Source organism: Myodes glareolus, chromosome 3, assembly GCF_982192425.1.
Source record: "Myodes glareolus chromosome 3, mMyoGla1.1, whole genome shotgun sequence".
Classification (NCBI taxonomy): Eukaryota; Metazoa; Chordata; class Mammalia; order Rodentia; family Cricetidae; genus Myodes; species Myodes glareolus.
In genome coordinates, this window is record NC_142028.1 from 5,842,313 (window position 1) to 5,869,454 (window position 27,142).

The window sequence follows — 27,142 nt, forward strand, 5'->3', positions numbered from 1 at the left end:
GCGGGGCTGGGGCGGCGGGAGAGCGGTGCGTGCGGGCGCTCCGGGGGAGCAACCCCGACCCTGCGCGCCCGGCCCGCTCGCCCGCCCGCCCGCCCGCCCGAGCACGCGTCTCCGCCGGGGTCGGCAGCGATGTGGCCGCTGCGGCTGCTCGTCCTGGGGGTGCTGGCGGCGGGCACCGCCGAGGCCCAGGCGAACTCCAGCGACGGTGAGCTTCCCGAACTGCCTCTGCTCCCCGCGCAAGGCCGCAGGCCGCCCGGGTCCGTGCAGCCCTACCCCGGACTGCATGCGCGCCTCCGGCTGGCCGCGGGTTCGGGACCTGGTCCATGCTGTCAGCGCCTCATTTGGGCTGGGAACCCGGAAGAGATAAGTAGCCCCCCTCTCAGACTTCTTCCCGGTCGGGAGCAGCCATGTTTGTAGTTTTAAGTAGACACATTGGAATGGCCCTTTAAACTGACGGCTGTTAGCTCAGCACCCTGGAAGCTGCGGCAGAAGGATGAGGGGTTCGAGGCCAGCCTGGGAAGTGAGAGTCAGGCCCAAACAAACAAAAGTTAAAACTACTCCTAATGCCTCTGCTGCGGGACAACCACGTCTGTCGAGGAACCAAGGCATTCCAAGTAGCAGGTGGCTTTGACAGTCCATCATCTAGATGTTTCCTAACGGGTGAAATTTTGCAATCTGAGAGGCGAAAACGAGCCAGCGATGGGGCTGGAAATCCTAGGTCATGTGCGCTGAGTGAAAAGGGTTTAGGCGACAACTGGGGTGGGGTGAGGTGGAGGGGGCGTTAATGGGAAATGTGAAAAGCACTAATTGTGCCAGGCTGGGGATCACGTGCTTTTTCCGGAGACGTTAAGTACATTCCTTGTTTTGAGCTTGAGACAGGCCGCAAAGATAACAGTTTTCTGGGTGTTGGGATCGGGTTTTTTCCCCCCCATAGATGCTTATCTCTGAAAATCCTTGGTTAGACCGCATTTTAGGAACTTTTTGTACAATGAAGGCCAATGTTGAAAAGTACAAATATGTGTGTGTTGAATGCACACACACGGACACACACACACACACTCTGTTTTCTTGAAGAAAATTTTGGCCTACAGTGAGGGGAAAGTGCTCTCCTCTGGCTGTCTGTTAGGTCCTTTCATTCATTGCCTGAGCCTCTAAACCTCAAAGTGCAAATAAACAGCTGGTGGCAACTCCGATGTGGCACCCCGAAAACAGCACGGTACTTGCACTATAGCAAAGTCGCTTTCTGAAACGGATACGTTGCCCATGGGGACTGAGAATGTGGCTCAGTTGGTAGAGTCCTGATTTCTCTCCCCAGCCCATAGGGACTGGTGTGTGTGTGTGTGTGTGTGTGTGTGTGTGTGTGTGTGTGTGTGTGTGTACATGCCTAGAATTCCAGCTTTCAGAAGGTGGACCGAAAGGATCAAGAGTTCAAAGTCAGATTTAGTTATATAAAGAATATGAGACCAGCCTGGGCTACATGAGACCCTATCACACAAAACAAAACAAAACTTTCACAGCATGAGGCTTTATGTATAATCTTTCTATGAATCCTTGTCTTTGAAACAGCCCTCTGAAGAAGGTGAGAGTTCAGGGTTTGGGGCTGATCTAAAAGAGTCGCTGAGTCTGGAGGGCTGGGAGCCAGACTTTCTTTTTTATTTCTAGTTTGGAGTTTTAGTACTTAATATCTAGAATTTTTTTTACACAAAAGTTGAGAAAGAAAAGTGGTAAGCTGAGAATTAGTCTATATATTTTTTTACCCCCTCTCACCTGATTACAGCAGGGTACCACGGCTGTGTGCTGTTCTTTCCTGTGTTAGTGTTGTTTTGTACAGGAGAGGGATGGGACCCAGGGATTCAGCAGCTGATAAACGCTGAAATTCCCCACGCCTTGCATGACCCTCCGGTGCCGCGGCTGGGTTGTTAAGAGACAAACAGAAACTGGGCAACCTCTGTAATTTAAAAAGATCTGCCAGACTCTGAAGGATGAGGGGACTGAGGACCAAGAGGTGGGTGGCTTGGTGCTTAGTGAAAGTTGGAAGAGAGATGGAGGTCCTGGGATGGCTGAAGAAGCGGCTTCCTCGGACAAGCTGGGTGGGGGCTTGTCTCTGTGTCTAAGTGGCCACCCTTCTCTTGGAGTCCCATTCCCTGCCTGCCTGGGTGCCTTCATTTTGGCTTTGGATTCTTGTGCAGTTGCTCACCTGAAAACGTGCCCTTTAAGAGCTGAGTTGGGCACACATTTTGTGCTTTGGAAAGTGCTTTGAGTAGGGTTGTGGGCCACCCCTGCGTGTAGATGCATGTGGCGACTTCCAGAAATATTTAAAGACCGTGTGTTCATCATCATGTGTCCTTCGAGTTTATACGTTTACTTTGTAGAACTGAGGATTGGACCCTGGGCCTTGCACATACCAGACAAGCATGCCACCACTCAACTAGATCCCTGACTCTTGTCTTTTAATTAATTAATTAATTTTTCGCGTTAATGACTTCATCTGACACTAAAATCAAGTAATCAGTAGCTGAACTGTAATTCTGAGCCCTTCAGAGGCTGTGGCAGGAGGATTGCCTCCAGTTCAAGGCCAGTGTGGGCTACACAACAAGACCCCATCTCAACAAAACCCAGCAACCCACAAATGACTAAAAATGATGAGGGACAGTTGAACGCCAGCCCGCTGAAGGGGCTGGTTCGTCTCTACTCAGCTTTGGGTGGAAGCATTGGAAAGCTAGGCTTTGTCGGTTCTGAAGTCGGCTGCTGCGTGCCCAGTGGCCAAGGAGGGAAGCCCAAGGTGCATCTTAATACCACAGCAAAAGAAGGAGCTGGCGGATTTAAGATAGGGACCTGCTTGGGAAAGAGGAAAAGGTTGGGAGTGGAGTGAAAGGAAACAGTGACTGTGTTTAAGGATGGGAAGCGCGTGTGGAAACAAAGCAGAGGCCCAGAGCCCAGGGTGAGCAGGCTCGCCCTGACTGGCCAGGCCGCTCTGTAAAGCCCTTTGATGTGCAGTCTGTCTTCTTCCCACCCCCCAGTCATAAGATGTAATTATTCCCGTGCCTCCTTCTCCAGAGGGCTTGGAGGTGAAGCTGGGCCCCTGTTAACCTCTGCAGGATGTATTTTGGGTATGTCTTCTCTTGCCAAATCTCTTTTGTGAGAAGAAATTAAATGGAGTTTCCGACCGGGTCTGGTGTCTCAGGCTTTGACATGACCCAGCTGGCTGTTTGGGAAGTTGAGGCAGAAGGATTGCAATTTCAAGGCCCCTTTGAGTAAGTTCAAGGGCACCGTGGGCAACTTAGGCCCTACCTTGAAATACAAATATTATAGAGGAGCTAGGGCTGTGGTTATGTGGTAGACTGTTTGCTTCATGCTGAGAGGCTCTGGGTTCATTCTCCAGTACCAGAAAAGAAACGAGTAACAACAAAATCAAATGAAAATGAATGAACAAATTAAATGAAGTTTCTATCATGTATGCGGTAAATCTCTCTCTCTCTCTCTCTCGTGTGTGTGTGTGTGTGTGTGTGTGTGTGTGTGTGTGTGTGTGTGTTCTACCCAGGGCTTCATATGTTAGGACATGGACTTATCTCTCACTGCCCTTCCCCCTCCCCCCAGGCTTTTGGCAGTGCTGGGCATTGAACCCAGAGCCCTGAGCAAGCATCTACCACTAAGCTATCCCCCAGCCCCCACCGTGGAGTGTCTCTTCTTGTCACTCTGTGGAAGTCCCCTCGTTGCTGCTTACAACCGGCCCAGCATCTCTGGGAATGTTTGTCCGCTCCGGGCTGCTTTCTCTGTAGGGCCAATCTGAGAATGCCTGGATGGTTTTGGTTTTTCTTTTACTGTGAGTTGCTACATCTCCAGGGCGCTGGCAGGCTAAGGAAGCTTGTGGTGGTTATAAAACCATTTTCCATTTGGTTGGTACTTTGATCAGTCCAGTGATTTCTGTAACATAGTCACCTCCCTTTTACGGGAGAGAACAGAGGCCCAGAGGAGATAACTGCCTCGCCTCAGGGCGCACAGTTCAGTCTCTGTTGAACAAGCGTTTGCTGTCAGGCGACTGGTCCAGCGCCAGACACTGGATCATCAGATCGGACAGAGATCTGCATAGCTAGGAGGGAAACCACATAAGCTTGGGTTGAAAAGCAATCTATACGAATTGTGCAATGGTTCTTGGATGGCCACTCATTGCCCTCCACGAGACAGCTCAGTTAGGAATGGAGAGCGGTGCTCAGGCCCCTCTTATTCACACAACATGCTGTGTGCAGTTCTCAGTAACCTGGAGAACTTTCCGTTTTGTTTTTCCAGACGGGGTCTTGTTTAGCCCAGGCTAGCCTTGAGCTACCCACATAGCTGCGAGTGACTTGAACTTCTGCTCCTCCTGCCTCCACCCGTCTCCCCAGTTTCGGGATTACAGCATCCAGAGCCTGCTTAGGTATTGTTGGTGATCCAATGCAGGGCATTCGTCAAGCCCCTCTGCCGACTGGGTTATCGGCCTAACCCTTCTCTGTGCTGTTTGAACGAGTGTTTGGTTTTAAGTTCAATCTGCAGCTACTGCTAGGGATTTGGAAGAGTGTGGACAACAGATCACCTCCATGGCTGCCACAAACGACCAGGATATACTGTGATTTCCTTATGATAAGGACACTTCTGATAACTCTAGAAACTGTGATAAATCGGAGCTGTGTTGGAAAAGAGAAATAATTTAGGGCACCTGTTCTTAATGTTACTGATATGAAGGCAACAGGACTAGGTTTGAGATGCCGTAGACAATGTCTCCCCGCCACCCGCCTTCACTATCTGTCTTCTGCCTGGTTCCTGCTCCTGGCATATGGGGGCAGGGCCTCCCTCCATGTGGGGGTGGGGCCTCCGTGAGCATCTTCTCTGCAAATGCAGTCCACACTGAGCCGAGGTCTCATAGTTCCTGGAAGGCTGGGTGGAGTTCTTGAAGGCAGAGGCTTCCGCTTCACCTGTCAGCCCTGTTCCCGAGGCAGGGTCTCAGGCTGTTGGTTTTCATTTATGTGTTTTCAGACAGGAATACACCTTAGCTACAGTTTAACCATAGGACAAAGGTCATCTGTTACTCCGTGGCAACAAAAATCTCACATAAATTTATCATCTGACCTGTATGCTTTGTAGAACACTCTCCCTTGAGACAAAACATTTTTATTTTATTTTATTTTATTTTATTTTATTTTGGGGAACTGTGAGACAGAGTCTCCTGTAGTGCAGGCTGGCTCCAAACTCACTGTCTAGCTGAGGCTAACTTTGACCTCTGAGTGCTGAGATTCGAAGCCTGCATGCCATGCATAGCCATTTTCCTGATTTGTTTTTCATACTAGAATAGCAGTGATTATGCTCATCAGTATATGTGTGTAGTAAATATGGTATGTGTACATACATACAAACATACATACATACATACATACATACAAGGGGATGCTAAATAGCTTTCAAAAGGGCCGAGTTAGAATTACCCTTTCCCCTTCAGTACTGGTATGGATGCCAAGGCCTCACACATGATACACACATGCCCTGTCACTGAGTTACAGCTACATCCCCTGAATTATCAACATTGACATGGACAGATGCCTGCGACCTAGAAAGTGGTCTGTGTCGAACAATTGCGTGTCTTCTTGCGTGTATGTGGAAATAAGCATCATGCATCTTGATGCTAAGTCCCACCAGAGCATGTTCCAGAACCCACTGGAAGCAAACCCAAGAGGTGATGTGGGGGGCACCTTGGAGAGATTTTTGTGAATTTGCTTGCCCAAGTCTTAGGTACAGACAGAGTGATCTTATAAAAGTGCTGCTGATACTTGCCAGATGCAGAAAATGAGGGGAACTCTGTGTGTGTGTGTGTGTGTGTGTGTGTGTGTGTATGCGGTGTGTGTGTGTGTGGTATGTGTGTGTGGTATGTAGCGTGTGTGTGTGGTATGTGTGGTATGTCTGTGTGTGTGTGTGTGTGTGTGTATGTATGTATGTGTGTATGTATGTGTATGTGGTGTGTGTGTGTGGTATGTAGTGTCTGTGTGTGGTATGTCTGTGTGTGGTGTCTGTGTATGTATGGTATGTGTGTGGTGTCTGTGTGGTTTATGTGGGGGTGAAACGTGAAAACGGAGGACAGAAATGAGCTGAGAGCTCCTTGCACAGTGAGACCTTTGTGATCCCCAAGGGCCAGGAAAACTGACCCTGCTGCAGCAGACAGGCCAGAAAGCACACTGGTGTTCTTGAGACAGGGTCATTTTTACAAAATGAATTAAACTGTTTGTCATTTTCATACAAGGGTGTGAACGTACCTGTTGGAAACCAGGAGGCTCGGTAATGGGCTCACAACTGAAGACAGTGATACCCCAGACTGTGCCAGGAGTCATAGTTCAGCAGGAAGGGCCTGGCCTCGGAGCTGCTCTCCTATCCGTGACTGCTGACAGGGTCAGTCATATGCACCTGGCACAGGTAGCCATGCCTGTGTGAGCTCTGGGCTGCAATCTGTATGTCTCCTCCTCTTCACACACCACCTAAACAGCAGCAGGCCCTTGCTGTGAGCCCAGGCTGGCCTTCACTTCCATAGGGCCCGCTGCTTAGCCTCCCAGGGGCCCCACCAGACCTGGCTCTCAAGGGGTTTTTCTGAGTGTTACTAGCACTGTACATTTTTTAATGGATGCAATTTGCATAGTTGATAGTAGAGGTACAATATTGTAATGAACATTTTCCCATTGTAGGTTTTCTAGAATTTTCTGTGGGAAAGTTCACCTACTTTCTGCTCAGCAGGAGGAAGCAGGAGGCCATTCTGCGCCATATTTCAAGCAATGTGACCTTTCTTCTTTTCCAAATACACTCGCAGTATCAGAACACCACCGTCTCGTTCACTAAGGTAAGCACAAAGGATGATTGCAGTAAAGAGATCGTCCATACAGTGCCAAGCCTCGCATGTCAGAATCTAACGTCTGCATGTATGCGTGGGCCTGGTCTCCAGCAAAGGCCCCCGTCACCTTGGTCATAGAGTCTCATTGCCTAAGCCACCCTCCATTCCCCTGGTTCACAGACTGAATCTCACAGGGCTCTAGAAATGACTGTGTGAAAAGCAGTGTCCATCTTCTGTCCCCCTGATGGGCGGGGTGCTCTCATGTTTTTTGTTTGTCACAGCAAGCGGTCCTTTGAAGCCACCGACTCTCCTCTCTCCGCTCCCTTTGAGGCTTGCCAAATTGAAACTCACCGGGTACCTTTTTCCTTCTCATTCACTCAGCCTTCCGAGAACATTCTGGTTCCGAAGGCAGGAGGACTAAGAGCTGAGCCCACCTGTCTTACGTGAACCCTTGTCTTAAAGGAAGAGGTTTCCCGCAGGCTGGAGAAACGGCTCCACGGTTAAAGAGCACCGGCTGCTCTTGCAGAGGACCTGGTTCAGTTCCCAGTACCCCTGTGGCGCCTCACACCGTCTCTAACTCCAGGCCCTGAGACTCTGACTGCCTCCTCTAGCTTCCACGGCACCAGACCCACATGCCGGCAAAAATCCTCCTACACACAAGATAAAGATAGTGACCAAATAAATAAATCCGTAAGACCAAAGCTTTTTTGTAAACTGAACTCTCTGGGGTCAGAGCTCCTGTTTTGTCTTGTTAGCCTCAGAACCTGACAGAAGAAATCTTAATTCAGCTGAACCGTAATACTTGAAAACTTGAGCGTACAATTCCTGGAGTTTCCGTTTACTCCAACCCCCCATCAAGCCTGGGCCGAAGCCCTGGCCATCACACCCGAGAGGCAAGAGCTTTACCGCTAGGGTCTTGGTGTTAAGAAACAGAAACAGAGGGCCCAGGAGATGGCTCAGTTTGATTTCTAGAACCCACCAAAACAAACAAAAAGGCAGCCGGGCCTGGTTTGTGTTTATTAGCCCAGCACCTTGGAGGTGGAAACAGGGCTCCCTGGCTAGTCAGTCTAGCCAATCAATGAGCCCCAGGTTCAGTGAGAGACCCTGTCTTCAAAATAACCTGGAGGGGCTGGAGATGGCTCAGCGGTTAGGAGCGCTTGTTCCTGGAGAGGGCCTGGGCTCTGTCCCCAGCATTCACAGGGCAGCTCATGTTGGTCTCTAACTCCAGTCTCAGGAGATCTGACACCTCTACAGGCCCCAGGCACACGCGTGCTGCACATGCACACATGCAGGCAAACAAAAACAAAACAAATGATATATCTAAAATATATAAATTAATTAAAATAACAAATTGAAGAGGAATAAAGGATGGTACCTGGTGTCAGCCTCTGGCCTCCACATGTATGCTCACATACCCGGCATATGTACATGTTCACACTTGCATGCACACGCACAGATACTCATAAAGATAATTAAAAGCAGCAACTGGGAGGTGTCACAAGAAAGCCTTTACCAATAATAAGATATTAGCCCTATAACATAGGCTCCCCAAGAGTGACTTCCTCTCTCTGCTGTGTTTATAAGCCCTAAAACCTGTTGTATTTGTTACAGCAATTCAGACTGACTGAGGCAATAGTATAGATTCTGAACTGTGTTTTACACAGGTGTGTTGTTATCAGTATATGTGTTTGTGTGCCACATACATGCCTGGTGCCTGTGTAGACCTGGAACTGGAACTATAGACTGTTGTGAGCCATCATGTGAACGCTGGGAATCGAACTCAGGTCCTGTGGAAGAGCAACCAGTGCTTTTACCACTGAGCCATCTCCAGCCCTCAATAATGGTGTGTTGCAGGGAGCTCTCCTGTGCGAAGGTGTGGATGTGTGAACATAGAAGTGAAGAGGGCTTTGGAGAGGGCTGCACACACTGGGTAGCTCTGCAGTGTGTGTGACTTCTCACTTCTGTCTTCATGGTGGCTTTGCTTCCCAAATGCAGACCCTCCTCCCGGGCACCTCGGGCACAGGCAACGACAGAGGGCTGGTTTTCATTCTTAGACCCGAGCAGACTACGTGCACCTGGTACTTGGAGACAAAAGATGCCAAGCCTGTTCAAAACGTGGCCATTCCACTCTCCTACTCAGAAAGAGGTAATTTCCTGTCTGAGTTCATCTGTGGAATATGAACTTTGTGGAAACCTAAGGAAAATTATCCTGGTAAGATTGTTTATTACAAGTACAGTTTATTTGATCGGAGTGTTTCGGTGTAAGAGAGGCAGAGAAAGCAGCCTTGGAACCAGCCCTTCACAGTTACACGTTATTGTAGGCAGAGGTGGCAGCAGGCTTTTGTCCTAAAGAAGGTGCAGGGTTTGGAGAGTGGCAAGCAACGGGTGTGTCTAGAGCCAGGAAGCAAAGAGCCTTGGATGCCTTTGCACACAGTGCTAAGGTGGGTTCAGAGGAAGCAGATAGCCGGGGCAGAGGAGGGCTGTAGTCTGTTTCATCTTAGGACTAATGATGCAGCTTGGTTGGTCAGTGCTTGCCCAGCATGCATGACGCCCTGGGTTCCATGTCCGGAAAACTGGCCACTGTGTCACGTGCCTGTAATCCAGCCCAGGGGAGGTGGAGGCAAGAGGACTAACAGTTCACAGTCAGCTCCATGCAGGTCGAAGGCCAGCCTGAGCTACATGAAGAAGAAAGAGCAGAGTCAGCACTGGGTACGGCTGTGAGGGCATCTGAACACAGGTCTTGAGCCAGGGCTGTGGGGTTGGAACAGTGGCTGCACGTTAGAGAGGAGCCTAGGGCTCCAGTCAGGACAATCGTATGTGGCAGTCTCCAGTTTAGCTATGGTGCTGTCTGAGGAGCCGGTTCTTTTGTGGGTGTCATGGCGCCAGTAGTGACTTCTGAAAGGGGCACAGAGAATCTGAGGTGCTTGTAGGACATCAGGTTGGAAGCTCAGGGTTGGCTGTTAGAATGCTGGTCTGGCGTAGAGGAGTGAGGTTGTGAGATAGCCGGTGTAAAGACAAGGCCATGCAGAGGAGTGAGGTTGTGTAGATAGATAGCCGGTGTAAAGACAAGGCCATGCAGAGGAGTGAGGTTGTGTAGATAGCCGGTGTAAAGACAAGGCCATGCATGAGATGGTTCAAGCAGGAACTCAGACCCCTGGGGGAATTTGATCGTGTCCTAGAGTGGAGCACACGTCAGGCACTGGACTGGGCTGGTGGTAACTACTGCAGAGTAAATGCAGGGCTGGGATCTCTGGAGGTAGGAGGGGCACCCGAACCAGGAGTGGTGCATCAGGGCGTTCTCTTGACAGCGTGAGGACGAGAGCCAGGTCACAGCGATGGCTAAGTGATGGTGGGGTGGGGAAATTCAGACTGTTACAGTTTGGGAGTAGGGCTGGGGGGCAGCTCTGTGGTACAGCGCATACAGCCCTGAGTTTGAGAAGGACATTTTGAGGGACCCGTGCACTTCCGAACCCCAGTCATGATACGGCAGAAAACACTGGTGTTCTGTGCTGACCGATCGCTATATAGGAAGTTCTCGTGAAAGATCTGTTTCCTAGAGCGTGATAAGAATTCGTGGGTTGCTAATCTCATCGCTTTTCATCCAGATCCCATTCCTGGAGGCTGTAATTTGGAGTTTGATTTAGATATCGATCCCAACATTTACTTGGACTATAATCCTTTTGAAACAACTATCAAGTTTGCACCAGCCAACCTAGGCTATGCAAGGTATGGCGGCCGAAGCCCCTCTGTTGAAACCCCTCCTAGGGTTCTCTCGTCTGCAAGAGCAGGTCCAGCCAACTGTCTCAAACCCATCATTTTCTACAGTAAAGTTGAATTCTTTTTTGTTGGGGGTGGTGGTGGCATAATTTAAATCTCAATGCTAATATTTGAGCTATTGTTTATACTGAATAATCTCCTTAATCATTTTGAATTCTTTATTCGAAGAGACGGGTGTGATATGAGCCTGTTGGGATATTGGAAGTATATCTTAGTTTTCTATTTTTTTTTTTTTAGTTTTCTATTTTTTAAGATTTAAATTTTTATTATTTTTAAGTGTGTGTATGTATATGTGGATATATGATGTGGGAGGGCCTTCTGTATAGATGTTGACTTATTGGTTGATGAACAAAGCTGTTTGGGCCAATGGCTGAGCAGAGTAAAGCCAGGTGAGAAATCTGAACAGAGACAGAGAGAGTAGGCGGAGTTAGGGAGATATCATGTTGTTGCCAAAGGAGAAACATGCCTACTGGTAGGCCACAGCCTTGTGATAAAATATAAAATAATGGAAATGGGTTATTTTAAGATGTAAGAGTTAGTTAATAAGAAGCCTGAGCGAATAGGTTGAACAGTGTTGTAATTAATCTAGTTTCTGTGTGATTATTCAGGTCTGGGTAACCGGGAAACAGAACAATCTCTGGTTATGGTTATGTGTACAGGTGCCTGGAAAGGCTGGGGTGCCAGATGCCCTTGTGTAGCCGGCTTTCTTTTAGGCCACCAACCAGCTCCCAAATCATGGCACACTGACTTATCAGTTACAAATGCTCGGCCTTAGCCTAACTCTTATTTAATCTGTTTCTCTTTATCTACATTTTGTCTTGGGGCTTTTTATCTTTCTTTCTTTTTTAATGTCCTGTTCCTTGTCTGCTGGCTGGCGGCTCCTTGGCAGACCCCCGTGTCTCTCTCTTTTTCTCTCTCGTTCTCTTTCTTCTCAAGCCTAGATTTCTCCTACTCATTCTCTCTGCCCTCCAGCTCCTTCTGTCCCTCTCCTGCCGACCAGTCAGGTGCCTTAGGCAGGCAAGGTGAAACAAAAGCAGCATCTTTACATCGTTAATGAGGGCAGCTGAAACATGGAACACACCTTTACACAGTTACAGTAATTCCCACAACACCCTGGACCTGGAGTTACAGGTGGTTGTGAGCTGCCTAGTGTGGGCGCTGGGGGTCTCTAAGAGAAATATGTGAACTTAACCACTGAACTGTCTTTCCAGCCCTGTCTTAGTTTTCTCAAAGCATTTAAATATGGAAGACATTCCATAGCCCTAAATTCTTACACCTTGTGAGCATATACTTTTGCAGACCTCTGCCTCAGTTTCCACTTTAAGAGCAAGGAGTGGTTGAAAGCGCTCAGCCCGCCCACCCGCCTGCCACAGTGCTGAGTGCTCTTGTTACTTGGTCTGGGCTCTCTTGTGAAGAAGCAGTTGTTTTCATTTTATAGAGACGTTTTCAGGGGCCTTTGAGGTTGGGCTCCCTCTTCTGGACTCCACGGGTACCCACACTCAGAAGTGCACATGTCTGCATGCCCGTGTATGTGCACACACATAATTAAAAATAAAATCAAATCTTTTAAACCACATAATACACTATCAAATAGCAAAGATGTTCTGGGCACAACCCACTTTAGAATCTGTTTTTTTTTTCCTTTCAGCCACATCAGCCTCTGTGTGTGTGTGTGTGTGTGTGAGAGAGAGAGAGAGAGAGAGAGAGAGAGAGAGAGAGAGAGAGAGAGAGAGAGTCAGTGCCGCCTCCATAAAGAATAGGCTAAGCATCCCTTACCCGAAGCATTGGGGCCAGAGGATTTCACTGATCTGAGAGCCAGAATAGTAACAAATTTGAAACTTCAGATCTTAGAAGAGCCCCAGAAGTTCCAGGTTCCAGGTTTTTAGATTAAGGGCTGTCAGTCTGTACCATAAACTGCACGGTGGATTATGAACAACAGGAATTTGCTCATTCACTTAGTTGTAGGCATTGGTTTATTTCCTTATGCGTGTCCCTGGCTGGTTCGGAAGTTGCTGTGTAGACCAGGCTTGACTTGAAGTTGCTTCTCAAGTTACAGTCGTGCATCACGCCAGAAATGTCCTTCTCACACTCCTGAAGGTGGCACCTGTGGGCTCTTGGCGGGGCCGTCCTGCGGGTTGCAGACTTCATATTTAGTCCATATGAGAAGGGAAGTGTGCCTGAGACCTGCCCAGGCTGTCTATGAGACACCAGTCCCACTCAGGGCTCCCCCCTCATGACCTAACTATCTCCCCAAAGCCCACTTCTAATGCTGTCACACTGGAGGCAGGGACTTCCGGTATGGATTTTGAGCAGCGCCAATCCAGCCCATCGCTGTGTGCTACTTCCCTGTATAGAGTACCACATAGACTCCACAGTGGTAAAATTGGAACTGTGCCTACAGAAGACTGAAATCGGAGCCCTGGCTCCTTCCCCTCGACAAGGCACTGATGCTCAGTTTTGTTGGTTGGCTTTAGAGGCGCAGAGCCCCCACCGTGCGACGTGAGCACGGGCCAGGAGTCCAGGTGGAGGCTGCGGTACGACGTGTATCAGTACTTTCTGCCCGAGGGCGACCTCACCGAGGCCTCGCTGCTCCAGCATCTTCAGAGGATGGTCCAGGTGCCCCAGGTGAAGGCCAGTGCGGTCAAGGTGAGTCTGGATCTTGCACCTCATGTAGCGGGTCGGGTGCTCTGACAGGGCGTTAGCATTGGAGAAGCGAGTTCCTTCTCTTTCCACTGCAGCCACGCCTGTGACCTCACCGTCCTGATGTAGGGAAAGAAGTAGGTGATAATATTTTCTCACTCCAGTGACTTAGAGAAGAGCTTCTGGAAAGTGTAAAAGGGAAAAGTCTAAAAACTTAGAAACACTTGAAGGATTTGCCCATTGGTGTTCATTTGTTTCATTTTGTTTTGTGACAGGGTTTCTCTGTGTAACGGCCCTAGCTGTCCTGGAACTAGCTCTTGTAGACCAGGCTGGCCTTGAACTCACAGAGATCCCGCCTGCTTCCGCCTCCCGAGTGCTGGGATTAAAGGCGTGCATCTCCACCTCCCAGCCCTGGTTAATATTTTTAACATTTTTACTAATTCTTTGAGAATTTCATACATGAATGCAATGTATTTCAATCATATTAGCTCCTAACTCCTCCCTCTAACTACTCCCAGATCAGCCCCTGAACTCCCTCCCAACTTCTGTCTCCTTGTTTGATTCAAATAACCTACTGAGTCCTGTTTGTGCGAGTATGAGCCATCCAGTGGAACATGGTCAGCCTACAGGGGCTACATTCTTTTTTGTTTGTTTTTCAAGACAATGTTTCTCTGTAGCTATGGAGCCTGTCCTGAAACTCTCTCTGCACACCAGGCTGGCCTTGAACTCACAGAGATCCTCCTGTCTTCGCCTCCCAGGTGCTGGAACTAAATGCCTGCATGCGCTGCCACCACCAAGGTTTACTTATTTATTATGTATTCAGTGTTCTGCCAGAAGAGGGCACCAGCTCTCATTACAGATGGTTGTGAGCCACCATTTGGTTGCTGGAAATTGAATTCAGGATCTCTGGAAAAGCAGCCAGTGTTTTTAACCTCTGAGCCATCCCTCCAGCCGGGGGCTGCATTCTTAAAGAAAACTGACTGTGAGGGCTGGAGAGATGGCCCAGCTGTTGAGAGCACTTGCTATTCTCACAGACGACTTGGATTCAGTTCCCAGCACCTCCATCAGGCAGCTCAGAACTGCCTGTAGCTCTAGCTCTGGGGGATCTGACGCCCCCTTCTGGACTCCATGAGTACCACACTCCATGGACAGTCATACACGCACACACGCACATGCGCATGCACATCCAAATAAAATCTTCCCCAGAAGGAAACTGACTTTCCCTCCCCCAAAGCCCTCAGCTGTCAATTGCCCCTGGGGACTCCATTCTGGAGTGTACACTGTCCTGGTTTGCACAGGCGACCATGGCTCTAAAAGGCCACGTAAACACGGCTTGTTATGTTTGGCTTTAGGTGGTTACCCTGACAGCGGACGACAAAACAACCGTGTCCTTCTCTTCCCTCCCGGGACAAGGAGTTATTTATAATGTCATTGTCTGGGACCCGACCCTCAACACGTCTGCTGCTTATGTTCCCGTGCACACGTATGCCTGCAGCTTGGAGTCAGGGGGTGGTAGCTGTGCCTCTCCTGGTGAGTATGTGCACTTAAACCCGCACACATGCGTCCTTGGCTTCGCAGATCAGTTTCCACTAGTGAAGAGCTTAAGATTCTCTAGAGATGCTTTGTCTAGCTTCTGCTCACTCACTTAGCCATTACCGTTTGTAAGACCCCCACACAGGGGAAGGGGTGGCTTACTAGTTATGAGCACCTTCCTGCAAAGGATCCAGATTCAGCTCCCAGCACCCACGTGGCAGCTCACAACCACCTGTAACTCCAGTCCCAGGGTATCTGCTGACCTCTGCTGACCTCTGTGAGTACCAGGCATGCACGTGGTGCACAGACCCATGTGCAAGCAAAGCAGTCAACATATAAAGGAAAAAAATCTGAAAAAAGGGTGCCATGTTACTATACCCCATGCAAGGCAACAGAATATATCGACACAAAACCAGAATACTGCAATAACAACAGACAAGCCAGATTGTCGCACATTTACTGGGGTCAGTTTCCCCCCTATTTACAGTGTGTGTGTGCGTGCGTGAGTGTGAGAGTTAGTGTGTGTGAGTGTGTGCGTGTGTAGTAAGGGAGATAAGATGGGTATGCTGTATTTATAATGCATATAACACACATACACACACACACACACACACAAGCACAAACACATATATGTAGTAGCATTTGAGAAGTTCATGGGTACCAGGAAAAAACACAGCGCAAGACAGGCAGGGAGCAGTCGCATGCAGATGAGAGAAAAGTGAGGTGATGAGGCTGGTGAAGGCCCTGCAGGCAGGAGCACACTGGGGCTCTGTATGTGCCAGGCAGAGGGGACAGCCATGCCCAGCCCTGCTCTTGGACACCTGACTGGAGGCAGAAGGTTTGAGCCGGGCAGTGAGGCCATCAGAGCCTGGAGAACAGGGGTCACGAGGCCAAGGGTGTGGGATGGGATGGGGTCCAGGTCCACCTGTGGGGCAGCGTGGGCTCTGGGCTTCAACTTATAATTTTATAACTTGCCTTGGTCATGGTGTGTCTTTACACCAATAAAAAAGTAACTAAGACAGTGTTCATGTGTGTGCACACATGTGTGTGCATGTGGAGGCCAGAGGTTGATGTTGGATGTCTTCCCATGTCACTCTCAACATCATCTTGTGAGACAGAGTCTCCTGCTGTAGCTGGAGCTCCCCACTTTGGCTAGACCAGCTGGCCAACAAGCCCAGGGGTCCTCCTGTCCGCTTCCCCAGCACTGGGGAGCATTCGCTGCCACACCCAGCTTTTTACGTGAATGTTGATCTGAACTCCCATCCTTGGGCTTGTTAGACATTTTCCTAAGTAAGCTGTCTTTCCACGCCCCAGAATGTCCTGCCAGCTCTGTGAGTTTGGTGACAGTCACCCACATTCTGAAGCAGAATGCGCATTTTTATTGTCTGCTCAGTTGATCTCACAGTGTGGAGAGAAGCAGATCTGTGGACCAACCGTGTATCACACCGTTCACTTGTTGCTTACACGCGTGTTCTCACGCTCTCTCCACTGGACACTGATGTGCAGCTGGAGACTGCGCTTTAGTTTCCCGGATGCCCTGTCCCGAATGATCGCACAGAAACATATTAATTATAGCACTGCTTGGCCAATGGCTCAGGAGTATTTCTGGCTAACTCTTACATCTCCATTGATCTGTGTATCGCCACGAGGCTGTGGCTTGCTGGATAAGGTTCCAGTGTCCTTCTCCTTCGGCAGCTACATGATGTCTCCCAGACTCCACCTGCTCTCTCTCTATATCTCTGTTCGGATTTCCCATCCGGCTTTACTCTGCCAAGCCATTGGCTGAAGCAGCTTCTTTATTAGCCAATGGTAGTAAAGCACACTGACAGCATACAGAGGGGAGCCCCACATCACTGTTGCATTTGAATTTGTGACCAGCTTGTAAGGTTTTCAGTGTGTGTGGATGTTTTGTGTCTGCTCTTATTGAAGGATTATTTCTTGATACTCATTTTTGAAGGGCTTCCAAGGAAGGTGAATTTGCTGAGCTGTGTTTTCTCTTGATAATGGCTATCTATTTTTAAAAACAATAGAGCAATTTATTTGCTTTTATTTTATGTATGTGGATGCTTTGCTTTCCTGTAACCTGTGAACTCTGTGAGTGCAGTGCCAGCAGAGGCCAGAAGAGGGCGTTGGGCGCTATAGAGCTGGAGTTACAGCTGAATGTGAACTGCTAGTCCTCTATAGAAGCGAGGAATGTTCTTGCTCGCTGAGCCACCTCTCCAGCCCCTGTGGTTCAGTGTTTTTACAGGCCTCCCTCTTTATCTCAGGCTGGGTGGAAACTGACTGTGCAGCACAGCTGGCCTTGGATATACAAGGACATACAAGTCCTCCAGGGCTGGGGAGACAGGCATGGATCACCACAGTGGTCTGAGTCAGGCTGTAGATGAGATCTGTGTTTAGTTCACGTGTCTATGAATTTTAACTGAGTCTCCCCGCTTTTCTCCCTGCAGCTTATTTGTTGACAACATAGACGTGTTTCAGGCACACGCTCTGCTATGCCCTTCCTAGAGAACACCACGGTTGTCAAGAGCCTGTGCTGTTTGGTTCTCCATGTTACAAAAAGCAGCCATGAGTAATCGCCTGCATAGGTTAACTCATTAGGGGAACAAGGATATTTTTGGGAGCAATGATCTCAAGCCAGTTCACCTTCCTTTCCTCCCTGCTTTGCTTATTAGTTAATGCGGATGCATTTGCCTGCTAATTTTCATTTCTTTATTTATGTATTTTTAAGGAAGAATATCTACCAAAGTGTTCTCCACCGTGTTTGCCCTGCTTGGCCTCTTCGTTTGTTTCTTTGGACACAGATTCTGGAAAACAGGTACCATTCCCGTAGTAATGAGATACCCTCATTCTGCTAGCCTGCTAGCTAGCCCGGGCTATGAGAGGGACATAGTAAAAGAACCGCGAAATTAGCAAGTGACCATTAAATTATATAACGGGCATCACACAGGCGGGCACACTTGTATCCGATGCTGCAGCCCAGTATATCCATCACCCATTTAATAACAGAACCGTGACTACCGACTTCTAATGTTTCCCTGCCTCTCAGATGACAGTTCTCTCTGGGAATAACCGTGGCGTCTAGTTCTAGACACCCAGGCACAGACTTGTAAATTAGATGCCTCTGTAGCATTGTGAAGATGCCTGACATAGGCTTTTGTTTGTTTCCCATTTCCTGATGGTTTCCTCCTAGAATTATTCTTCATTGGTTTCATCTTCGTGGGCTTCTTCTTTTACATCGTCATTACCAGACTGACATCCCTTAAGTATGACGGTGAGTACAGATGATGGTTTAGCCGGGAGTCCAGACAGGGAGCTGCTGGGTTTGCACCCACCCTGCCTCCTGGAGCTTAACCAGGACAGCCAGGATGCACAGAGAAACCCTGGCTCAGGAAAAAAAAAAATCAATCAAACAAAAGGTCTGAGCCGGGAGTGGCTCAGCAGTAAAACCTCTGCCTAGCCAGTGAGATCCCAGTGCCACAGAACCAGATAAACCTGGGTGTGGTCATGTGCACCTGTCAGTCCAGTGTGTGTGAGGCAGAGGCGGAAGGGTGGGTGTGAGTTTAAGCCAGCCTGGACTACAGAGTAACGCAGTGCCCCACATAGCACACACTCCCCACTGGGGGAAAATACCTCACACGTTCTCCTCTCCCCAGCTCCATCTGTTTTTTGAGACAGCGTCTGATGTCACTAAAGCTGGCCTAGAACTCACAGTGTAGCGGAGGATGGGATGAAGTTCTGATCCTTCCAGGTTAATGCTGGGTACAGAACCCGGAGTTTCATGCCAGGCGAACATTCTACTGGCTGAGCCACATCCTCAGCCTCCCCTATCAGGATGTATCTCCCGCCACAACCCCTCACCACCACCACCCCTCAACCTCCATCATGGCCCATCCCCCATCACAACCCTTCACCTTCCCATGGACCCCTCCTCACCACAGTCCCTCTCCCCCACCTCCCCTTGACCACATCACGATTTCCTTAGCCCACCATGGACCCTTTCCCACCACGGCCCCTCCCCCACCACGTCTCCTCCCCCACCATGGCCCCTCCCCCACCACACTTAAGATTGGTTGTCACTTTTGCTTTCTTACTGACAAAGCTGGCCTGTCCCCAGCCCTGGGGTGACAGTGTCTTTAAGGATGTGCAGGCTGAAGTTGAGGTTGAAGCAGGCTGATCCACCTTCCTGTGCCTTCTCCCTTGTGCAGTCCGCCTGGCCCTCACCGCTGTTGCTGGCAGCATTGGCGGGATCCTCCTGGTGGCCTCGTGGTGGCGATTTGGGACCCTCACACTCTGCATGCTGTGTGTCGGGCTCGTGCTGGGCTTCCTCGTCTCGTCTGGGATTTTCTTCACGCCTCTGGGTAGGCTCTACTGACTCTCATGCTGGCGGTGTGTGTGTGTGTGTGTGTGTGTGTGTGAGTGTGAGTGTGTTCGTGTGTATCTGTATTTCACGCCTCTGGGTAGGCTCCACTGGCTCTCATGCTGGTGGTGTGTGTGTGTCTGTGTGTGTGTGTCTGTGTCTGTGTGTCTGTGTCAGTGTGTTCGTGTGTGTCTGTGTTTCACTCCTCTGTGTAGGAGCCACTGGCTCTCATGCTGGCGGTGTGTGTGTGTGTGTGTATGTGTGTGTGTGTGTCTCTGTGTGTGTGTATGTGTGTGTGTTTCACTCCTTTGAGTAGGCTTCACTGATGCTCATGCTGGTGGGGTGTGAGTGTGTATGTCTGTGTGTGTGAGTTGTGTGTGTCTGTGTGTGTATGTGTGTGTATGTGTGTGTGTGTATGTGTGTGTGTGTTTCACTCCTCTGGGTAGGAGCCTCTGACTCTCATGCTGGCGGGGTGTGTGTGTTTGTGTGTGTGTGTGTGTGTGTGTGTGTGTTTCACTCCTTTGGGTAGGCTTCGCTGACGCTCATGCTGGCGGGGTGTGAGTGTGTATGTCTGTGTGTGTGAGTGTGTGTGTGTCTGTGCCTCTGTGTGTGTATGTGTGTGTGTCTCTGTGTGTGTATGTGTGTGTGTCTCTGTGTGTGTGTATGTGTGTGTGTCTCTGTGTGTGTATATGTGTGTGTGTTTCACTCCTCTGGGTAGGAGCCTCTGACTCTCATGCTGGCGGGGTGTGTGTGTCTGTGTGCGTGTATGTGTGTGTGTGTCTGTGTGTGTATGTGTGTATGTGTGTGTGTGTCTGTGTGTGTGTATGTGTGTGTGTTTCACTCCTTTGGGTAGGCTTCTCTGACACTCATGCTGGTGGTGTGTGAGTGTGTTTGTGTGTGTGTGTGTGTGTGTGTCTCTGTGTGTGTGTGTGTCTGTGTTTCACTCCTCTGGGTAGGAGCCGCTGACTCTCATGCTGGCAGGGTGTGAGTGTGTGTGTTTTGGGCTCTCTGAAGCTGGTCAGGAGTCCGGATCCTGGAGCGTGTTGCTCACCTCTGCCTGGGAGAGTCATCACACTTGAGTGACGGCCTGGCACTCTTAGAGACGGCCATCTTTTCTCTGAGCGCCCTCCTAGGGGATCTTAGGACGTCCGCAGGGACGGCTCTCTGTGGTTGCTGTTGTAGGTAAGATAGATAACAGGGTTCTCAGGCCAGACAGGCTTCGACTCACAGTGATCCTTTCCATTCCTGACTGCTGAGATCTCGGGTATGAGCCCCTGCAAGGCCAATTACTTTTGAGTGTTTTAACCCCCAGGGTCTAATTTGAGTCATAGGGAGGCCTGGTATGTCTACAGATGAAAAGGGTGCTGCACTGATTTGCACCGAGCTTGGAGCCCGGTACCGTGTCTAATGTCCAGTGTTCTCAATACCTTCTGTTTCCATTCCCACCTTCCGCCCTCCCCAGCCCCCATGCGTTCCCCAGGCAGCTCTTGGGTGCACCAAGGCTGGTTCTGCAGGGTTCCTTCTGTACTGAAATCTTTGTTTTAAGTAATTTATTTTCCATTAGTTACCAAAATCTGATTGGGGATGGAGAGACAACTCAGCAGTTTGTAGCACTGGCTGCCTTTGCAGAGAACCCAAAGTTTTAAATTATTTGCTTATTTCTTTTCCCTTTGGGAACAGGATCTCATTGTGTAGGCTGGCTAGCTTGGAACTCTGTGTAGAGCACACTGGCCTTGAATTCACAGATTTTCTAACTGCTTCTGCTTCCTGAGTGTAACCTGCTTCTGGCTCCCAAGTGTCCAGGAGCATGGATGTCTGTCACCACATGCAGATTTTTTAGCCTAGTTTGTTAAAGACGACCTCATGTAGCTCTAGGACACCCAAGGTGTGCTGCTGCCCACTGGACCATGACAGCAGAAAGTGTGTACGTAGCCCCCGGTCTGTCCCGGAATTCTTCATGAGCAGGAATTGGGCTTGTGGTTCAAATCTATTCATGCTGAGTTTACTGCTTAACTTCGACTGTTGTCTGTGGAGATCCCCCCATTACAGAAGTTCATGAAAGCTGAGAGCTAGAAGGGAGACTAGGAGCCCCCCCCCCCCGCCGCCAGCATAATCCAGTCTTCACACTTTGTGGGGAGGAATTAGAGTCTAGGGCTGAGATCTAAGAGGGAGGGGCGATGGCACCCTCTTCAGGTCACCCCGGAAGGAAGGGGCTCTCACCCCATCTAGAGCACACCTTTGAGAAGAGATTATGTTAGCTGGGCAAGGCTGCATTCAGCTTCAACCCCAGCCCTGGGGAGGAGGAGGCAGGTGGCGAATCTCTGAGTTCCAGGCCAACCTAGTCTGTGGAGAGAGTTCCAGGACAGCCAGAGATACAGAGAGAAACCCTGTCTTCAAACAATCACACAAACAAAAGCAGGGCGAGTGTGGATTATATTGACCATTACAGAAGGCTAGAGTGTGCTGGCCGCTAGCGCGCTCCCTGGCAGTCACTTTAAACCTTGTGTTTGTAGACAGACACCAGGACAGTGAAATTTAACTTGTGGACCTCTTGTTTATTCTTGATTTCTCCGCTTTTCCAGGAAACCTAAATGTTTTCCGTGACGATGGAGTGTTTTGGGTGACCTTCTCTTGCATAGCTCTGCTCATCCCAGTTATCTTCCTGGGCTGCCTGAGAATAGTAAGTGCTTCCCTGCGGCTGGGTTACTCATCAACCTGCCCTCCAGCCTCTGGGGAGCCGCTCCTCGAATCACTAGGGAGGGCTCTGACTGTCTGGGCTGTTCTGTGATCGTCACATGTGTTTATTCTTGTTTTTCTTCAGAGTTGTTACCATAGGGGTCTTCAGTCAGGTTTGCTTAGTCCACCAATCAAAGAATTAAAAGGCAGGAGAGAAGACACACTCTTAGCTAGTTTTATTGAAAGTGGAAGTGCGTGCACACACAACCCACAGACACACAGACGCCATACCAGTGTGGACGGGACACACACCCCATACACACACAGATACCACACCAGCGTGGAGGAGACCCCATACACACACAGACACCACACCAGTGTGGAGGGGACACACACCCCCGTACACAGACACCACATCACTGTAGAGGGGACACACACACCCCGTACACACAGACACCAGTGTGGAGGGGACACACACACCCTGTACACACAGATACCACACCAGTGTGGAGGGGACACACACACACCCCGTACACACAGACACCACACCAGTGTGGAGTGAACACACCCCAGACACCACACCAGCCCAACGTGGAGGGGACACCCCCCCCACAGATACCACACCAGTGTGGAGGGGACACACACCCCCCGTACACACACAGACGCCACACCAGTGTGGAGGGACACCCCCCCGTCCATACACACAGACACCACACCAGCGTGGAGGAGACATACACACCCCATACACACAGACACCACACCAGCGTGGAGGAGACATACCCCATACACACAGACACCACACCAGCGTGGAGGAGACATACACACCCCATACACACAGACACCACACCAGCGTGGAGGAGACATACACACCCCATACACACAGACACCACACCAGCGTGGAGGGGACACACACACCATACACACACGGACACCACACCAGCATGGAGGGGACACACACACCACGTACACACACAGACACCACACCAGCGTGGCGGGGATACACACCCCATACACACACAGACACCATACCAGCATGGAGGGGAAACTGAACCAATCTTAACCCCCAAGGACTGGGACTGTGAACAGTTTCTGGTGCCTGGGGTGGGCTCCGCCCCCCTGTTTGGACTGGTCAACTTAAACAAAGAAATGGAGCTGATAGGCCTGAAGCATCAGGTAAGCAGGTTCTGGTACAGCTTTAACACACCGGACCAGCCTGAACTGGTCCTCCAGAAGGGGCTGTCAGGGATAGAAGGACTGCTGGCCTGTTTCCTGTCAAGGGGATGAAGACTCAGGAAGTATACCATCGCCATCGTTGTGGCCCTTCCCTACTGCTCCATCTGTCCAGAATCCGTGTTGCCCCCAGTCCCTCTGAGTGCCAGTGCCTGTCAGCACAAGAGCAGAGCCGCTTTCCTCTGCTGCAGCAGCTCAAAGAGGCTGTAGTCTTAGCTGCCTCTGCAGGATGGCTCCTTTGATTAGATTTTATTGTGGAAGTTCTTTGGGGAAGATTATTTTCTACAGCCTAGTTGTGCTTTGCTTGGTGACAGAGCCACATTCTGAGGATATCGGTAGGCATTTGCCGTGGTTCAGACATCAAAGTGTCCTGCACAGACCTGGAGGGCCAGTCACCATGGAGCAGAACCCTGCGGAACGGTGTCATTGGCTGTGTTGTACAGTATTTAACTTTTTACCTAGTGTGTGCCTGGAGCCCGCACACACCAGAAGAGGGGTCCAGGTCCTCTGCAAGAGCAGCAAGCGCTCTGAACCATTGAGTCAGTCCTATTTTGATAGCCCAAACAGTGTGGTCAGAGTCTACTATGGTGGATAGGAGGAGCCAGGAGGAGCTAGGGGACAGGAAAGAATATTATAAAAATATACTGTATGAAATTCTCAAATAAAACCCATTATGGACATCAAATGTGGTTTCTACCTTGCTTTTTCACTAGCTCTTGTGATTGCTAAGATGTGGGCCCTTCCCATAACCCCAGGCAGTGGTGAGAGCTGAGGGGCTGGTCTTGCTGTGTAGGTGATGACTGTCTCTCTTCTTCTGCAGCTGAACATCCTGGCCTGTGGAGTCCTGGGCTCCTACTCTGTGGTGTTGGCTGTTGACAGTTACACGTTCACCAGCCTCTCCTACATTACTCTGAACGTCCTCAGGAGGGCGCTCAACACAGCTTTCCGAGGGGCTCTCCTCAGAGTGCCTTTCCAGACTAATGGTAAGTCTCTTTGATCCAGAAATCATAGTTCAAGTAGGTGTGCTGACTAGGAGCATGCAGGCATTACCCCTACCAGGAACACGCAGGTATCACCTGGGGCCGGAGGATGAAACATGGTACAGATGCCATGAGTGTGCCCTGCCAATAAGCAAAGGATTCAAATGTCTCCTAAACCTCTAAGCAGATTTTGTTAGGGCCTTCCCTGTCCATTCTCAGATCGGGAAGCTGTTTGACACCCATGGGTGGGGGCAGATGAGGAATGAATGAGAATGGTACCCTAATTTAATTTAAAACATATTCCTTTGTTTCCTTATTGATGATTTGGTTAATTTTTAATTAGTGATCATGTGGTTGCCTTAATTAGAAGATTTTGTCCATTACTGATCTTCCATCTTAATTTGTCTTTGAGACAGGGTCTTACTCTGTAGCCAAGGCTAGCCTCAAACTCATAGTGATCATCCTGTCTCAAGCCTTACAGAGAGGGCAGGTGTGAACCTCAACAACGGTGGCCTTTGTTAACCCTTCCAAAGGAAACAAATATGCACTACATTTACAGAGTTTCAAACTATTGATTCCAGAAAAGTTCAGACACGGCTCAAAAAAGCACGTCTTAGAAGCTTAGGAACGGCACAGCCAGAGCCGTGGAGAGTTTTAGGACCGGTCTTTGCCTCTGCTTAGCAACAGTCCAAAACTACCCCTTGGGGCGAGAGGTCGGAAGTGGAGACCTTGTGTTCAAAGGATTCTCTCCCTGGGGTAGAAGTGTCTACCCCTGTCCTTCTAAAGTTCCCACCACGCGATCCATCCCACCAGAGTTTCGCGTGGAGAAACACGTTGTAATTACAGAGCCTGGGTAAGAGCTTCAAGAGCTTGTGAAACCCCAAGACAGCCACATCGGAAAGTCTGCACCCAGCACAAGCGATGTAATTTCCATCACCACATCTTTGCTGGGTGCTCAGTGGAATCTGGGGCATCACCTCACACCATCATTTGTTCCCTGTGTGTGAGCAGGCCGCACCCCTGGGAATGGATTGGTTTATAAGGAGAGTAACTATGGTAGCTACGCCTGTGGGTACTGCATGTCCATGTAAGGTTGGAGCTCCAGGGAGCTCCACGGCCGACTTTTCACTACCTGCTTCAACTGTCTGGATACGTGTAGGAGATCCTACTTTTGAAAACAAGTCCGGGGTATCTCCTCATGCCTTGACTTGTAAGTGCAGAAATATGTGTTTGGATACAAGTCCAACATGGGAAAGAAGACGTGGATTTAGTCCATGAACGGAGGTGCTGTCGCACATTAAACGTTAAACAGTGTGGCGGTACACACAGCACTCCCAGCACTCAGGAACTGGAGCAGGAGGATTGCCATGAATTTGAGGCTAGCACAGGTTGATAGTGAGTTCCAAGTAGTCAGGCTACAGAACGAAGATCCCTTCTGAAACAAAAGGAATAGAAGGGGCAAGGGAGGAAAAAGAAAGGGACAAGGAGGGGAAAGAGAAAGAGAACCGAGGGCTGCGGAGGTGGCCCAGTGGGTGCAGTGCTTGCTCCACATCGTGGGACCTGAGTTCAGACCCTTGGAACCCATGGAAAAAGCCAAGCATGACAGTGTGCAGATACAACTCCAGTGGGAGGGGCTTGCTTTCTCAAGATATTTAATGGGAGAGGCTGTCCAAGCAGCAAGGGGGCAAGCGATGTAGAAAGACACCAGTTGCCCGCTCAGGCCTCCACACATGTGAATCTGCATACACTGCACATATACACTGTACTTATACAAGGTGGTTTGGTTTGGTTTGGTTTGGTTTGTTGAGCAGTTTCTTTGTGTAGCCTTGGCTGTCCTAGAACTCACTCTGTAGACCAGGCTGGCCTCAAACTCACAGAGATTCCCCTGCCTCTGCCTCCCAAGTGCTGGGATTAGAGTTGTGGGCCACCACCACCCAGCTATACTTTTTTTTTTAATAAAATATCTGGACTTGGTGGCTCATGTCTGTAATCTTGGTGTTCAGGAGGGTAAGGCAGGAGGATTGCCAAGTTTAAGTACAGCCTGAGCTCTAGAGACATTGTCTCAAAACAAAAGAACCCACAACAGAAAACCCACCAGTACAAAGGTACTTCTTTCCTCTAGACTTCATCGTCCTGGCTGTGTGGGGGATGCTGGCCGTCAGTGGGATCACACTGCAGATTCGAAGAGAGAGGGGACAGCCGCCTTTCCCGCCCCACCCCTACAAGCTGTGGAAGCAAGAGCGGGAACGCAGGGTGACGAACATTCTGGACCCCAGTCACCACATCCCTCCGCTGAGAGAGAGGCTGTATGGCCGAATCGCTCACATCAAAGAACTCTTTCAGAGGGAGCAGCCGGCTGGAGAGCGGACACCCCTGCTCCTGTAGAAGGCGGAGGGCGTGGTCAGTGTGCTTTCCCTGGCATCCTCATCCAGCCCGCCCCGCTGTCCCAGGTCCAGTGTGGGGGTCAGCTGCGGTCTGCGATGGGCCATGGCCCTGTTGATGTACAGTAGTGAAGTCAGGACTCTAGGTGACGATGAGAAGTCACCAAACGGCTGGCTGGGTGTAGATGCTTGGCCTCATTTCCCACAATCTTTAGAAGTTACCTTTGGTTATGATTGATGTTTTATAAACTACACCAAAAAATAAAACTGTCGGTTCTCCCTAAAGCCCTGGTGTTTTCTCTCACACTTCTTGAGCAGTTTTGACCCAGTGTGAACCATGGAGGTAAGGCTGGCAGTGGGTAGCTACTTGCTTTGTGTGTAGAGACCTTTAGGAATTTCATTCTGGGCCCCTGACTGTAAAGATTAAGGGAAAAGTAACTCCCCTTTTCACTGAAAGCAGTGATTACATGGCTGCATCTCATATTTTAAATCAGGAACCCTTCATTGTTTTCAGTAAAGGAGTTATTTTAAAAATGGTGGCAAACTATCCTAAAATGTATCAGCGTAAATTCCTTGTTTTGCCTCTTAGACTTGAAGTGGTAATTTATAGAACTAAATTATTTCTGTAATTGGAAGTAGCTCAGTTTATTAAAGATAATAGAACTTTTATACGGATAAGTTATCTTTAGCCCAAATGGTGGCCTGTTTTCGTTTGGGGGCC

The 27,142-nt window shown here is 49.6% G+C and overlaps 1 protein-coding gene across 2 annotated transcripts; it reads left to right on the forward strand.

Annotated features, from left to right (window-relative positions):
- Tm7sf3 (transmembrane 7 superfamily member 3) lies at positions 1-26,706 on the forward strand. 2 transcript variants are annotated; one of them, XM_087903958.1, is made up of 12 exons: positions 2-205; positions 6,702-6,853; positions 8,840-8,990; positions 10,450-10,570; positions 13,096-13,267; positions 14,614-14,791; positions 17,526-17,612; positions 17,988-18,068; positions 19,003-19,155; positions 21,737-21,834; positions 23,881-24,043; positions 26,163-26,706. In XM_087903958.1, the coding sequence occupies exons 1-12, from the start codon at positions 130-132 to the stop codon at positions 26,423-26,425; spliced, it is 1,695 nt and encodes a 564-aa protein (XP_087760084.1). In that variant the 5' UTR covers positions 2-129; the 3' UTR covers positions 26,426-26,706. The 2 variants fall into 2 exon arrangements, with proteins under 2 accessions (XP_085543485.2, XP_087760084.1); XM_085687359.2 differs by lacking the exon at positions 19,003-19,155 and having other exon boundaries at positions 1-205.
- The last annotated feature ends 436 nt before the right edge of the window (positions 26,707-27,142 follow it).